Here is a 16,751-nt window from a genome sequence, read left to right as displayed (position 1 = left end):
TCCTTGGGCAGTGAATACGTCACCATCCATCATCACGGCACCGGGGCCTCATTAGTTGTATTAGTTTATTAGATTATTATTTGTGGGCACAAAGGGCACACCTCCCCTGGCCTAATTACATTTGATTGTCAGGAAGGGCATATAGGCCTGGGTGATTGGGAAAGGGCCTGCACCTGGCTGGACAGACGTTTTTTACCAGTGCACAGCGCCATGAGAACAATGCCATGCCATGAGAGAACTGAGAATATGTTTGTATATGCAATTGGTTTTGGATCAGTAAATATAATAAAAATGAACTTAGAACTGTGGACAATGTGAAAATTCCCACTAACTTTGGAAGCCGATTTGGGCCGAACGATACGATCAAAATTCTGCCTGTGGTGTTTTAATCGGATATGTCCGGAGATCATGTGTGCCTATTTCTGTGAGATTTGGACAAAATCTGTAGGAGGAGGAGCAAAAAGTGTGGTTTGAAGAAAATTCTAAAGATAAAAATAAAATAAGTATTTCACTGTAGCCAAATAACTTTGCATAAAGAATGAATGAAGCGCACAGCTAGAAGGTCCTGGGTTCGATTCCCGCTGGGAATACCCAAGTTGGATGCCAGATTCAGAAACAGAGTGGATCAAAACACATTTTTTTATTGAAAACAACGCATCTGGCCTGGGCCGTGGCTCAGCGGTCCAGGCACCTTGGTTGGTAATCCAGTCTGGCAGTGTGTCGCAGGTTCGACTCCCGATCCCGATGGCCTTTACTGCATGTCTTCCCCCCATCTCTCTCCCCATTTCCTGTCAAGCCTCCATAAAAAAATATAAAATAAAGGCGAAAGCCACAAAAAAAATAACATTTAAGAAAACAACACAGATCTACGGGTTTCAAACGCAGAACGTAAGCCGAGCTGAGAAGTGGGCCAGCAACGTAAGCACCTTAGATTTTGCATATGTGCATGTTAAGAGCGATTATAGGTCCGCGAGCAAAACATTTAAACCCCATGAGTAATGAAGACTTATTATTTTGTATTTACCGCCAGTGCCCCGGTGGAACAACTACGATGCAAGCTTGCAGGCATCAGTCCGACCCCCCAGACCATGATATGTCAACATTCTGCCTTTTTGGAGCTCTTAAAAGCCGTGAAGTAGCCTACTGTACCTACATAACGCTGTCGCTGCATAATGTTGGCTATACTCGGTGCAGTGATAGCCGGTATGGTTTTATGATGACCAATGTAATGCTAATCCCCACAAGTTGCAAAAGTTACATAACTAATTAGCAATGGTGTTATTTTTTTCCCCCCAGGCAAACCAGCTATGGAACAGACTGCAAGCTGCTGTACATGGGATGGAGATGAATCACAATGGCATTTTCATTGTTCTAAATGTTGTTGAATTTGAAACATTGTCATTCATATGTAGCATACCACGACTTGTCATAGGACATGATAGAAAATGACTCTGTTCTTAAGGATATTAAAAACAATGAACACAGTGACCACAGCCCCTTCTTTCAATACTGTAAATTGTTTTTTATTTTTCTAACCCTGTATATATATATATATATATATATATATATATATATATATATATATGCACCATATTAGGCCTATATTGTTGTTAGTTATTAGCTAAATACTGACAGAGAAAAGCAGTTGAGTACAAAGACTCCACTTCAGTTTAATAGTAGTATTCATGTAGTAGTATTGTAATAATATAATAATGTAATCCCACATTTGGGATTGACAGAGGAAATCTATAGGCTACTGAAATCTGTTCTATGTTACACTGCCTCTAATTTCAGTTAGTTTTTTTGTTTTGTTTATTTTGCTAGCCGCTAATTTCATGTTGTAGGCTAATTTCATTACATGTGCATCATAGTGTAAAGCCATTACTGTAATTCTGTTGTTTTAGGTGGGTAATCTAAGCATCCATCTCAGATGACGCTCAAAGACCTCTGCAAGATCACTGACAACACCCACATCTGCACTGCCACTGCAGCACTTTCTACTGGGAAACAATTCAACCATTTTAGCATAAATTATCTTTTTTTTTTTTGAATTATTATCTTTTATTTACTTTTAACATTTCATTTACATACAGTTATAAAATGCAACCTATAAATAAATACATTTCCTAACTAAACAACCCCAACCCTTCCCCGACCCTATAGTATAAGAAAGTAACAAATGCATGATTTTCTTTTGACCATGATTATCTGTGCTGCAAACATAAATAATAAACATGACAACAACAAGAATGACAGGTAGACAATTGTAACAATGATATCTACAACAATCTCCATTATGCTTCAATTAGCCCTCTCCAATTCACGTCCCATATTTGGAATGTAATCCATTGCCCGACCCCAGATCTTCTGAAAGTGCGACATTTTTCCTTTTACATTATACATGATTTTTTCCGGTGTGCAATAAGATAGGAGTTCATAAATAAATTATCTTGAGCAAAATGCATGTATTTGTAAAGAATCAATTGAAGTGAAACTCAGTATGTGTTGTAAACCTGCAAAACAGCCTTGGTGTAGCCTATTGTAAACAGACAGTAACAGATGCAGACAGTACGCACTGCATATTGTAATTATGTAATTTCAATGCACGGTTGGAGCCTGGAGAAATATTAATGCTGTATATATTTCAGTGCACTGCCACTAATAGCATTTACAGTACTTTCACTCATGTCCGAATACTTAATCACATTCATCTTTAACATGTTGCATATAGGCCTATTGTTTGTGCCAAATATAGCCTATACCCTGGACAGGAGCAGAAGGTATCCAATATCCATCCACTAACAATGTGAATAAATATATAATTGAATGAGTTGCCTATTTATTTACTTGTTGGGTGGATGTGAGACTGTGTCATCGATTGGTCTACTTTTCAGACAAAATTACATGTGCATGGTGAAGCTAGACTCTAGTTTTACCATGCACATGTAATTTTGTCTGAAAAGTAGTGTCTAATTGGTCAATTATTAGTCTACTATAGCTTTACATTCCTATATGGAGACTGGAGAGACATTTTCATGTGTGAAACAAATGTGTGGAACCCAGTGAATGAAATTATGGGGGGGCTGGATATTATGCATATTATCACTGAATAATTATCAATCACATATAGGCCTACTGCTACAATGATAACAACCTTGTGCATTGGATTCTATTAGTTAAATTCCCTAAGACACATAACCACCATATTATTTTTTACCAGCTGCAAGCTGGTCATACACTGACTGTGAAAACTACACGACCAGACTGACTCTAGGTGCTGCCAGACTTACTAAAGAGCCGCGCACGTTCTCGGCTGTGCGCAGCTTCTTTTTCCAGGTTTTTAGACAGCTGGTGGATGGAAATTAAGCGGAAACGCTCTCCTCCGCGCAAGTCGTCCGCGGAGGTGGAGCTTAATTTCCATCCACCAGCTGTCTAAAAACTCGGAAAATAAGCTGCGGACAGCGTAAGACGTGCGCGGCTGTCGGACGTTTTGCGCTTAGGTGTGGAAACACTGACTGCTAGTCTGCTAGAAGAAGCGGGTTGCCAAGGCCACTTATTTCCAGCCAAACTTGCACTTTTTGCTCCTCCTCCTACATATTTTCACCACAGGCAGAATTTTGATAGTGCGTATCGTTCGGCCCTAATTGGCTTCCAAAGTTAGTGGGAATTTTCACATTGTCCACAGTTTTAAGTTCATTTTTATTATATTTACTGATCCAAAACAAATTGCATATACAAACATATTCTCAGTTCTCTCATGGCATGGCATTGTTCTCATGGCGCTGTGCACTGGTAAAAAACAGGTGCAGGCCCTTTCCCAATCACCCAGGCCTATATGCCCTTCCTGACAATCAATGTAATTAGGCCTGGGGAGGCATGCCCTTAGTGCCCACAAATAATAATCTAATAAACTAATACAACTAATGAGGCCAAATAATAACATCATGATAATAATAACTATAACAGACAACCATTTTCCTTCACATTATATGTATTGGTACAATATAGAAAATGTATTAAAGCTGAAGACAAAGTTAAAACAAACTAACAAAAATGGACCATTGCCCCAGCGCCGTGATGATGGATAGTTTGATTCATTGATTGATTGATTGAAATATTTATTAACAGTTTGCAGAATTACAGTACATTTCAAGCACAAACTCAATACAAAGACTGTTAACTGTGAGTGGACGACCCAATTAAGCATTACACTTGTTTACAAGAGGGTCCACCATGTTCAATTCATCAAAATCACTGCCCAAGGAAGCAGCAGAGGTTTGAATGCGTTCATACAGACAGACCACAGATCTGACATCTCATGCAAAAACCTTTACAAAGAAAAAAGTGTAAAAATAAAAATAAAAGCATAAATAACTACATAAAGCTGTTTTGAACTCGATTTCTAGCACAAAGTATGTGGAAGTAGTTAGATGCGGCGAAATAAACCAAAAGTGGCTGTAGAGAACCAGTGTGTGTTCGCTGGAGCGAGCCCCACGATGACGAGGTTAGCGTGCCTAATAACTCTAAACACTCCTGATCAATAGGCAAAGAGCCATGAGGACTAGAGAGAAACACGTTGTGGAGGATCCACTTGTGGCCTGGGTTGTCACTGGCTGGGCCGGCTGAACGCCTCTGAAGACGTTGGTCATCAGCTCCGAGGTGGAGTCGCCAACATGCAGCGTGGTGCTGAAGAGGTCGATCTGCAGAGGAGACATCACATCAGTTCAACTATACGGCAGTTAGCCTGAGCTAATGTGTTAGGTTTCTGGTCTAGAGGGGCGGGTCGCGGGAGAGATTTGCGCACGCCCTGATTGGAGATCACCAATCTGTCAGTCACCCCCGGCCCCTCCTCCCCTTTAATTTCTCATTTGTACATGTTATCTTTGAATATATTTTGAAATAATATTTCTTTTTAAAATGGGGTCTGCGTCCCAAAGATGGCTCCCGACCCATTATTTGAGGGAAAAGTGAAATACATAACGTCCTACCAGAGCTGTAACATTAAGTCATGATTTCAAAACGGTTGCATTCATGTCAAATCAAACTCACCAGATCTTTGCTGACTTTGATTGAATCCTTGAACACGGTCCAAACCACAGCTTCGTTACACGAGGGGGTGGTCAACGAGCCGAGGTAGCGGTAGTACTTGGTACGATCCACTCCACTCAACAGATCATCCAGGGAAACGCCGGCAGCAATTTCTACACTCTGGTCTGTAGACAAAATGCACATGGACTGGTGAAGGAACTGAAGCTGATCCTTCACTGAAATCATTACACGGTCAAATTTGAAGGGAAATGATGAAGAACGAATGCTTACCTTTCTGTGTGATGTTGGCCAAGTAGGAGGTCAAGGTCTTCCAGCTTGCAGGTGAAGCAGTTTCGTTGCCTGACATTTCCTGTCAAAGTGCAGTAAACACTGTATTATTACCACACGTGTCAGGTCCCATTTATTAGCATCTGATGTTAATGAGAATCTCCTTCTTTACCTCTATGAAGAATCCAAGAGCAGCAAGCCCAGTGGAGTTCTGGACAGCTTGCGCTGTATCCCCGTTAAATGAGGCCTTCGCACTGACAATGTGCAACTATAGGAGGGAGGACAATTAAGACAAAGTACGTAGGTCAGTGGTTTATTTCGAGAACGATTCTATTCCCGTTACCCGGACAGCACAATAGCTTAATTAAATTTGTAAATAATATATGAATAGATACAACATAATTCTAAATTGAATAGTTGAAAACTGCCATACCTCCATGGGGTAGCGCTTGCCGTCCACCGTGTGCTCTGAGCCGCCGACTGAAGAGCCGTTGCCCCAATGCAAGTGGAACTGCAGGTTGTCATAGGCCTCCTCTAGATCACCTCCTGAAATACTGACCCCACTAAGTCCTACTTTGACTGGTGTGTGTGTGTGTGTGTGTGTGTGTGTGTGTGTGTGTGTGTGTGTGTGTGTGTGTGTGTGTGTGTGTGTGTGTGTGTGTGTGTGTGTGTGTGTGTGTGTGTGTGTGTGTTTTCGGGGGTGGGGGGGAGGAAATGTATTAACATCTTGTATGCAGTTTAATTCTGGCTGCCCGAAAGCAACGAAAAGGTCTCTAAAGCTGCGACTCACGTGTTTTGCCAGTGTTGGAGGCGTTTGTCATCGACGAGTTGCTGCCATAGTTGTTAAAGGTGAAGGCTCCCAATTTGGAGTCAATGGTGGCTGATGCCGAGACGATGTCAATCGGAGATTGCCTGGAACCATTACAATGATTTGGAGAAATGGTCGACCAAGTCGCGTCATCTAAAAGAGCACAAACAAGAGTTTCTATTAATCAAGCAGCATAGCATAGCATAGGTGTTCATTGTATAACTACTTCTAATATATCAGGATTTACATATTGATTTAGCAGGGGTCCTCAACAACACACACACACACACACACACACACACACACAGACACACACACACACACACACACACACACACACACACACACACACACACACACACACACACACACACACACTATACATTGTTAATGTAATGTGCGATGAAAGCACTCGATCTGTATAAGATCCAATTATAGTAATGCCACCCTCCTATTTTTTGTTGTTGTTTTTTTCTAATAGGTAGGACACTGATATGAATGCAGAAATTCTAGACCATAATGTGTAAAATGTAGCACAAATGTTTCTGGTAATAATTGACCCCGTATAGGCCTATATGTCTGTAGCAAAAATTTAATTTTGACAAAAATGTCCATCACGAGGTGATGATGATCGACCCCTGTTTGGGGTTCTCCTTCCTTGAGAGTTTGAGAAGTTTGAGAACCACTGATAGTGCTTAGGTATTTAGAGGAATATTATGCAAAATTGACTTACTGCATTCTGGAAGATGGTAACACCAAGCTGCGGGAGAAAATTACAAAAACAAAATGCTCATTATAGCCTACATATGGCCATGCATAATATACAAGTAAAATTACTTCAAAATCAAACCAAACACTTAACCTACCGACTGAGGTCGAAGCTTTCCACCACCCATAATAACCATACCAGGCTTCTGCCTTGCCCACAGCCAATGTGAGCAAGAGAGCGCAAGCAACAGACACAAGAATCCACTTCATCTAAATAAGAAAACGGACAGAAAGAGGTGAGTGTCAGCAACTCACGTCACTCAAATCAAATGCAAAAGAACAACTGTGAAATGAAATGATCAACAGATCAGCAGTCAAGTGATTCAGTTGTCTGTGCACTTCTTTCCTTAATTGCAAGATCACCATTGCTTCCCCCAACGTTATCCCACTGACCATATTATGCTCTAATAGGCTATCCCTCAATATGTTGACATGTAGTCACCTTTTTTTTTATCAAATTGTCAAAAAATTTACCCATGGTGCAGCTATATAGGTATAGCACATTAACTTAGCCTACATTTAATGGGAAAAACGACCCCCAGACCAAAAAAGTAATGAAAATAAAGTCTTACCTTCACAAAACACCTGTTGTCACCTTAAGTTGTGTGCCTGTGGAAGATCAGCTCCTCTCTTTTATTTGGTTCAGGCCGTTCAGCAGATACTGTAGCTTGAGCACGCCTCTTCCTCCCATCACCTCTTGGCCTAAAGTATTTCTTCAGGTTAAAAAACTAGTTTGGCAAACACGTTTTTCAAGTATACTGTTGGGGGAATCCGTTTGGATTTCATTTTTAACCAGCTAATTATCAGATAACGCTGTGGTTCTCAAAGTGGTGTCCGGGGACCCCCAGGGGTCATCAAATCCGACCGATATTGGGCAGAGGCACTCAATGCCATCAACGCCTCTTCTTCCTGTGCAAGACCCTCTCTAATCCAGTTTAAAGTACTACATTGGGCTCATTACAGCAAAGCTGTGATGTGACAAGTGAAATCTAGACAGAAATGGGGAAATATTTTCTAAACATTTTTAACAACCAAAACCTTGTGTGGGGTCCCTGGCACCAAATATTTTCAGATGGGGTCCACGGCTAAGACTCCCATGTCCAGTTTTGAGTGTTTGTGCAAACACACACACACACACACACACACACACACACACACACACACACACACACACACACACACACACACGCACATTGAATGCCATTGACAATGAATGGCCAGTTTTGAATGTTTGAAAACAAAAACATTGAAGACAAAAGTGAGCACGCAAATTGTGATTTGCCGGAATGAGATGATGTATGATAAGAGCGCCCGATCACTTCACATGGGTGTTTTTTGGTTTCTTTACATTTATTTAAGCAACACATAACATAATTTCTCATTCATTACTTTATGCAAAGATATTTGGCTACTGTCAAATACCTGTTATCTGAGTTATGTAACGGAGACAGGCAGAGTAGGAAGTAAACATTTCAGATTTAGAGATTGAGTGCCAATGATTGTATCTATAGACTGGCATCTGTGTGATGCTGGCCGTCTTTGTGTTCGTGACCTGACAAGCAGTCAGGCCACAGTATATAGTACACCATTCTTTGAGGAATCTCACATTCCATAGGAAAGGTTTTCTGGTTCTTCCACCTTTACAATGGCGCCTCCATTACATGGAGTATCCTGTTTGGCATCCTGTTGGTCATAGAACTAATAACCTTCAGCCCTGCCTGACGGAAGGGTCTCGAACAGGTGGTGTCATACAGCTAGCGTGCGCTGACTTCCTCTCTGTATGAACATCTCGCCATTGTCTGTAATCAGACCCACAATGGTTGTGTCATCTGCAAACTTGACTAGAGTGTTGGAACTGTGGTGGGAGATATACAGTCACTGGTGAAGAGAGGGTGTAGGTGTAGGCTATGTATTGTTGGCCTAGCTTGATGACCAGTTTACAGTTGCTGATGGAAATGAATGCAGAGCACAGTATATCCTTACATAGATGTTAGGGTTCCTCTCAAGATTTTCCAGGTGAAAGAGGGCCTTATGAAGCACTAGTGTGACAGTGTCATCAGTTGATGTGTGTTGATTTGCCAGTTGTGTTGATATCAGGTATAATGATAATACTAGGAAGATTTTATCAAAAAGGTGTACAGAAAGTGTTAAAAAAAATGTTTTATGTGGCCACACCCACCAGTTCATGAAGTATACCTGTTTGTCACCTTAGCACCACCCACCTGAACTGAAGCCGCGCCCACATTTGTTATGATAATGGGGGTGGGGTTAGGGGTGGGGATGATTTTAGTGTGTCACTAAAGTGGTGTATTTCAGGAAGAAACCCCAAATACACAGGGAAGACATATTTTAATGTTATAACCACACCTGGGGGTCTATAGAGCGCCGCAGTCCCGCCCCCTACCATGGACCAGGAAATGATTCTCCGTTCATTTTCCTCATAGACATTTCAGAAAGTATTTATTTAAAGACGTTTACGCCGCAGACAAAGCCAACTCGAGTCGTGACAAATCATGACAACAAACACAATTTTTTGGGCCGAACAAATAATTAGAAAGAAGAAACAAACGGCAGGTTACAACACTTTTTTTGTTGTCTTTGTTCTTTGTTATTATTTGTTTGGTCCAAAATATTGTTTCTGTTGTCATGAGTTGTCACGACCCACAATGGTTGTGTCATCTGCAAACTTGACTAGAGTGTTGGAACTGTGGTGGGAGATATACAGTCACTGGTGAAGAGAGAGGGTAGGTGTAGGCTATGTATTGTTGGCCTAGCTTGATGACCAGTTTACAGTTGCTGATGGAAATGAATGCAGAGCACAGTATATCCTTACATAGATGTTAGGGTTCCTCTCAAGATTTTCCAGGTGAAAGAGGGCCTTATGATTTGCCAGTTGTGTTGATATCAGGTATAATGATTATACTAGGAAGATTTTATCAAAAAGGTGTACAGAAAGTGTTACAATTATTATTTTTTATGTGGCCACACCCACCAGTTCATGAAGTATACACCTTAGCACCACCCACCTGAACTGAAGCTGCGCCCACATCTGTTATGATAATGGGGGTGGGTGTTTTTCTGTGTTTTTATCATCTTTTTAACCTATATTTAACAAAATCAACAGCCAATGAAGGGCCCCAGGAGCCCTTTTCAGGGCGTCAAACCTAGTACCTCACGGTCCAATTTCCCCGAAAGGCCCCTGAGAGCCAAGGGCCCCTGGGCCACGGCCCCACTGGCCCAATGGCTAATTTGTCCCTGGTGTCACTAAAGTGGTGTATTTCAGGAAGAAACCCCAAATACACAGGGAAGACATATTTTAATGTTATAACCACACCTGGGGGTCTATTAGAGTAATGTTTACTCCATAGACACAAATCACGGCACTCCATCTTTAAGTGACAGGTTTAAGATGTCTGCAAAGAGGTGGACGGGTGGGAATTTGGTATATAGTCTTTTTTTATTGGCCTAAAATATTGTCTATATATACTCATTATTCATGAATCCACTTGCTGACCGGCTGTCGGTATTGGGCAATTTGTTTTATAGGGGTTTCTTGTGACCCTACCATTAACATCCTATGGCAGGCAAAAAAAAACTTTCCTTATTCTTTAAGTAGCATGTGACATGTCAAACTAGGGGGTTTTCATGAATCCATTCCAAGCATTAGTTTTGCACAAAAAAACACTCCTTGGGCTAAAAACGGCCGTAGACGTCATGACAAATGTAATGAGATCAGCACAAATGTGGAGAGGTCAGCACATTTGGGCAAGTGGCTGTTTTTAGCCCAAGGAGTGTATGTTGTGCACAACTAATGCTTGGAATGTATTCAGAATCATGAAACCCTCCTCGTTTGACATGTCACCTTTTTTACATTTTTGCCTACCATAGGATGTTACAATTTACAATTTACAATTTACAATTTACAATTTAGGCATTTAGCAGATGCTCTTAATCCAGAGCGACTGGATGTATGTATGTATATAGACAATATTTTAGGCCAATGAAAAATACTATATACCAAATTTCCCACTTTAAACAAGCGGCTGCCGGACTATAATGCAGCAGTGTTGTTTTTGGCAGCAACATTTTATTTTAGTTTTAGTCATAGTCTTTTGAATAGTTTTCATATAGTTTTAGTCACATTTTAGTCACATGGAATGATTTAGCGTTACTCTAGTTTTAGTCGACTAAATATCATAAGATTTTAGTCGACTAAATCTACAGTTGATTTAGTCGACTAAAATGTATTTTGGCGAGCCTTGATGCCGTCGTAATGACCAATTTTACACTTGCTGAAAATAGCTGATCTACAAGCTCTTGTGAGCTTGTAGATCAGCTATTTTCAGCATGCAGCCAATATTGAAAAAAGGCTTTTCATACTGGATATCTTGTCCAGTAGTCCCTATCTAACATTTTAGTCTAGTTTTTATTTGTTGACAAAATTGTCAGTATATTTAGTCTTAGTTTTAGTCATCACAGCTTATTTTTTATTTAGTTTTCGTCAGTGAAAAAAGGTAGTCGACGAACATTTTTCGTCTTAGTATTAGTCGACGAAATCAACAGTGCTGGGCAGAACACGCCTACAGACAGTGCTTGGCCTGGAACACCCTCAGGTCCTGCTGCCTTTGTTGCTATTGATGTCCTGGACTTTGAGGACCTGTTTAACCTGCTGAAGAGTGAGTTGATGGCCACCGTCTGTTGTGATGCTAATGTCTAGACCTGTTATACCCGGCTATTTTCAAATGGGCCCTAAATGAATATAGGGCTGAAGTGAGAAATGTTTTCAAATAATTGTAGTGGAGTAGAAGTACAATATTTGCCTCTGAGATGTATTGGACCTATAGAACATACCTCAAAGTTGTACTTAAGTACAGTACTTGAGTACATTACTTGGATAGTTTCAGTGCACACCTGCTTGAAAATTGCAAATAATTGCTTGTATACGAAAAATATTTTCTCCCACTTTTTGTTTACACCCATCTGTGTGCTGCTGACTCGTTGTTAAAATGAGAGTGAGTGTACGTGCTCAAATCACATTCAAGTCAAATGACATGCACGCACGCACGCATGCACGCACGCTCGCACGCACGCACGCACGCACGCACGCACGCACGCACGCACGCACGCGTGAGTGAGTGAGTGAGGTGAGGGTTGTCAGTGAGTGAAGGTTGTGAGTTGGAACAAGTCTGTGTCACAGCAATATGGCTAACAAGCAATTAACTTGAATCCCCTGCCCCTAAAACATAAAAACGACAAGGCCATTCTGATGTTTCAGTGACACCTATCTATGATGTTTGAAATGAATGCAGCCTTTTAGATATAGATGTACTGTTTTTCTCAGTATATTTAGCTCCTATAAGGTTTTATAGACAGTTGTTGAGTTGCTTTCACGGATTAAGTACATATTTGTGGAGAGCAGGTGGCAGTATAGGCAACTCAGGGACAGCAGCAGTCTGCCCTTAACACGTTCTGGACGGGAACCCCTTTTGGTGTTTTAAAGCATTATGTTATACTTTAGCTATTGAAAAATAGCAGATCTACAGCTTGTAGATCTGTCTATTTTTTAAAAATCGTGAAAATGTGGCGCAAATCTTTGAATATAATATTCTTCCAGAGTGTTTGTAACTCAAATATATTTTCAGATGCGGGGTCCGCGGCCAAATACAGATAATTCCGGGGGTCCTTGACATGAAAAAGGTTGAGCACCACTGACATAGAAACATAACACAGGTCTAAATGAGCTAACAACAGGGAGCAGGCTCGGACGTGGCGGTGTCAGGGAGCCTCAGGGGCAAAGTGGCTACACTCTGGAGCTCCTGTATGATGAAATATGTCTGTCCTGATGGAGTGGTCTCTTCCAGGATGACAATGTCCCCATCCACAGGGCATGAGGTGTCACTGAATGCTTTGATGAGTATATGACAATGCTGTGAATCATATGCCGTGGGTGGCCTTCAGTCACCAGATCTCAACCCAATTGAGACTAGTATGGGAGATTTATAGGGCCAATTTGTTAGACAGCACTCTCCACCAACCATCGTCAAAAAACACCACGCGTGGTGGACTTACTGGACTGAATATCTGTTGTTGGAATGACGTTCAACCCCTCCAGTAGAGTTCCAGACATTTGAGAAATCTTAACAACGTAGCATATATGCTGTTTTGCGAATACGGCCATAACAATGTAGCATAAGCCGCTGTGTGAATACGGCCATCTTGGATTTATCATATAGAGGGTATGCGCATGCATAAAGTGAATGGCAAATCGAGTGGCAAATCGAGTGGCAAAGTGAGTTTAACATTGTTTAATGTCGTTTAATGCAATTAGATTAGACTTTTCTGTTTGGATGCATGGGCTGTCAAGGCCAGAAAGTTGTTTTTAGCCACTCAGTAGGCATTCCTGCATAACTTCCTGGTTTGATGATGATGTCACGCGCATACCCTCTATTGTTACTGTCTTGTTCATCAATAAATAGGCAACTCTCTCTCTCTCTCTCTCTCTCTCTCTATATATATATATATATATATACATACATATTTATTTGTTCAACTGTACATGTTAGCCCTCTATCATGTATGAATTGAATTGAATGAATGTAGCTAGTAATCATCACCAACGAAATATGTTTTATTCTCCCATAGAAAACCGTGCAATTGCAAGGTTTTCTTTTTTTGTTTTTTACTTTTATATACAATAAATGTTTACTTTGTTCACCATTAAGAAACATTGCAATTGTTTTCCCTTACAAGCACATGCATGTACCTGTTCCTCAAGATGGAATTGTATCAAAGGAGGAATGCTAACGAGTGCAAATTGAGTTCCAATGTAACCAGACTTAACAAAAGACCGGTTTCACTTCAGGTGACTATACAAAAATTCTGGTTTGTTTTGTTATTGGATTGAAAATCCTGTATGCTAATATCATTGAATTGTTACCCAGTAGAAAGTGCTGCAGATTTGGGTGTTGTCAGTGATCTCGCAGAGTTATTTTCTGTTGATGTCTTCAACCTGCACAGTGAGCATCATTATTTTGAGATGGATGCATGCTCCCTTATTACCCATCTAAAACAACATAATTACACAGTTAATTCTTGAACTACACTGAATCTAGCAAACACTCAGTCACTATTAAACCCTCAGTCACTGGACCTGAGTTGTCTGTGTTTGTACTCGACTGCTTTTCTCTGTCAGTAATAGCTAGGCATAATAACAACAATTCAATCTATTCAATCCCCCTATGTTTTTGGCCGGGGACCCCCGGAAATGCTTTGGCAATGTCTCGGGACCCCCGCCCCGCCCCCTCCCGACCCCCAATATAAATTGACTGCTACAATAACCTTAAACCATTTTGGGCGGGAACCCCTTTTGATGTTTTAAGCATTGTTATAATTTAGCTATTGAAAAATAGCAGATCTACAAGCTCATAGCGCGCCACCGAGTGGCGCGCTATGAACTTGTAGGTCTGCTATTTTTGAAAAATCGTGAAAATTAATTTTTTTAAAAAAATCTTTTTTTTTGTTTTTTGTTTTAAAAATAATTTGGCGACCCCCCGAGGGGTCGCGACCCACGGGTTGAGAACCCCTGCCCTATTCAATCAATCAATCAATCAATCAATCAATCAATCAATCAATCAATCAATCAATCAATCAATCAGATTTTATTGTCACTTCCACAATATACACTGGGCATACAGGGGAGCAAAATACCCTTCTCCACAACTCATGATGCTTCACATTTTAAAACAATAGACACATTAAAAAGAGGTAAAGCCTTTTAAAAAACATTAAAAGGTAAACATTGGCAGGAGAAAGTGCTGATGCATTCAAAGTGCAATTGGTCTGAATATAAGACTATGGGCTCCATTTTCGTCACCGCTAAACCCCTTATCCCTAAACTTCTTTGCCTTTTCTTTTTACTATTTTGAAAAACATTTTTGAATAGTTCAACTAGCCAATCTACATTGACACGTTGTGAGCTTGTAGACTGGCCATTTTAACTATTCAAAAATGTTTTGCAAAATTGTAAAAAAAACAAAAAAAAAAAAAAAAAAAGGCAAATACGTTTAGGGATAAGGGGTTTAGCGGTGACGAAAATGGAGCCCTATGTTTTTTTTCCCAATGCAAATGTCTTAAAAAACAGGGTCGTATTAAAATCGGGGACTAGACTATTTGACATTCAATGTTCTTTTTCCACAAATGAGTCTTGAAAAATGGGGATCGTCTTATAATCAGAGTCCTCTTATATTCGGTACAATACGGTATATACTTTATTAGAACAGATCCACCCAGACTCAGAGTGACGCAAAACATAACTGAAAGATGAGACCATCAAGTGAGAATTCTACAGATATTTCCTGCCTGATGACTACAAATCAGTGACTACAACATGACGTAAATGACCATCCGCTTGCATAAACCCGAAAAGGAATGTTATCTAAAAAAAAAAACGTATCTAATTGGAAAATGTGTGTATACTATATATCTAATGGGCGAGACCTACAGTTGGAGGCCATCGATATTGTCCTTTTTTTTTTGCTGAGGTTTGCGTGATCTGCGCAAAAGGACAGTTAACCCATTTTGGGCGGGAACCCCTTTTGGTGTTTTAAACATTATACGTTATAATTATACGTTATAATTTAGCTATTGAAAAATAGCAGATCTACAAGCTCATAGCGCGCCACCGAGTGGCACGCTACGAGCTTGTAGGTCTGCTATTTTTGAAAAATCGTGAAAATTTAGAAGGATTTTTTCAGGATTTAGAAGGATTTTTAAAAGTTTTGAGGTCAGGCCTAAATGGGTCAAATGATAAGGGACAATATCGGTGGCACCCAACTGTATGGGCGAGATGCTGTTGGACCCTTTTTACTCCCAGTGGGCTGTGCGCTTCCCCATAATGAAATGCAAAAAAAAAAATCCAAGATGGCCGTATTTGCGAAACGGGTCATTGAAGCACTGGACAATGGTGTAGACCAGGGGCGCCCAAAAGGTAGATAGATCACAAGGGCTGTGCAGGTAGATCACATTACATGCCCCTAAAAAAAAATATGTCATTTAAATGTTGCCACTTGAATTAAGGTGACTTGATTGACATTTAGAAGGGCCTGTCAGCTCAAACCCACAATGTATTACTTTGTTTTCAAGATTGTTGTGCACAAACGTCAGTAGCATTACAAAGTGATATACTGTGGAGTAAGGAAACAGCAAGACAGGAGACCTTGGGTGCGTCGAGGTAGTTTACTCACTTTCCACATACAAAATATTACAGTACACACTGTCGGTAGAAAGAAAAAACAATTCCAATTCCATTTTCCTTCTATTTCCCATTCCAAGTGTGTTTGTGTCCCCCCCCCCCCCCCCCCCCCCTATACTATATTTCTAAAACTATGAAACATTTCAACGATTTCTTTTCAGGCAAACATGTCCACCGTAAGATGAACCTAAATAGGTTTGAATGGGGTTTCTAGGTGTAAGTATGTAGGACTAGTAGCATGCCAAAGTTTGTGCTATTGCCATTGAGAATCCCTATTCCAAAGCCCCCCCAGGTACATTATATATTTAAACTATTTTCAGCAATGGTACACTTATTTTTTCAGTGGGTAGATCTTGTTGAGCTGGTCATTTTGAAAGTAGATCTCACGTCATAAATGTGTGGGCACCGCTGGTGTAGACCCAACACCCTTACTAAAACACTTTTATGTTGTATTCCGCCCTTAATTTTTCATTTTAAAACAATAGACACATTAAAAAGAGGTAAAGCCTTTTAAAAAACATTAAAAGGTAAACATTGGCAGGAGAAAGTGCTGATGCATTCAAAGTGCAATTGGTCTGAATATAAGACTATGGGCTCCATTTTCGTCAC

General features: G+C 40.4%; 1 protein-coding gene across 1 annotated transcript; it reads right to left on the bottom strand.

The window, feature by feature from the left end:
• Positions 1 to 4,523: 4,523 nt before the first annotated feature.
• LOC306917142 (carbonic anhydrase 4-like) lies at positions 4,524 to 6,862 on the bottom strand (the record flags this gene model as incomplete). Its single annotated transcript, XM_079495276.1, has 7 exons — positions 4,524 to 4,700; positions 5,050 to 5,213; positions 5,320 to 5,398; positions 5,489 to 5,584; positions 5,750 to 5,850; positions 6,107 to 6,228; positions 6,858 to 6,862. The coding sequence occupies 7 exons, from the start codon at positions 6,860 to 6,862 to the stop codon at positions 4,524 to 4,526; spliced, it is 744 nt and encodes a 247-aa protein (XP_079351402.1).
• Between the last annotated feature and the right edge of the window lie 9,889 nt (positions 6,863 to 16,751).

The sequence above is a fragment of the Electrona antarctica genome, assembly GCF_951216825.1.
Source record: "Electrona antarctica genome assembly, chromosome: 24".
Lineage (NCBI taxonomy): Eukaryota > Metazoa > Chordata > Actinopteri > Myctophiformes > Myctophidae > Electrona > Electrona antarctica.
This window is presented reverse-complemented; position numbering and strand designations above follow the sequence as displayed.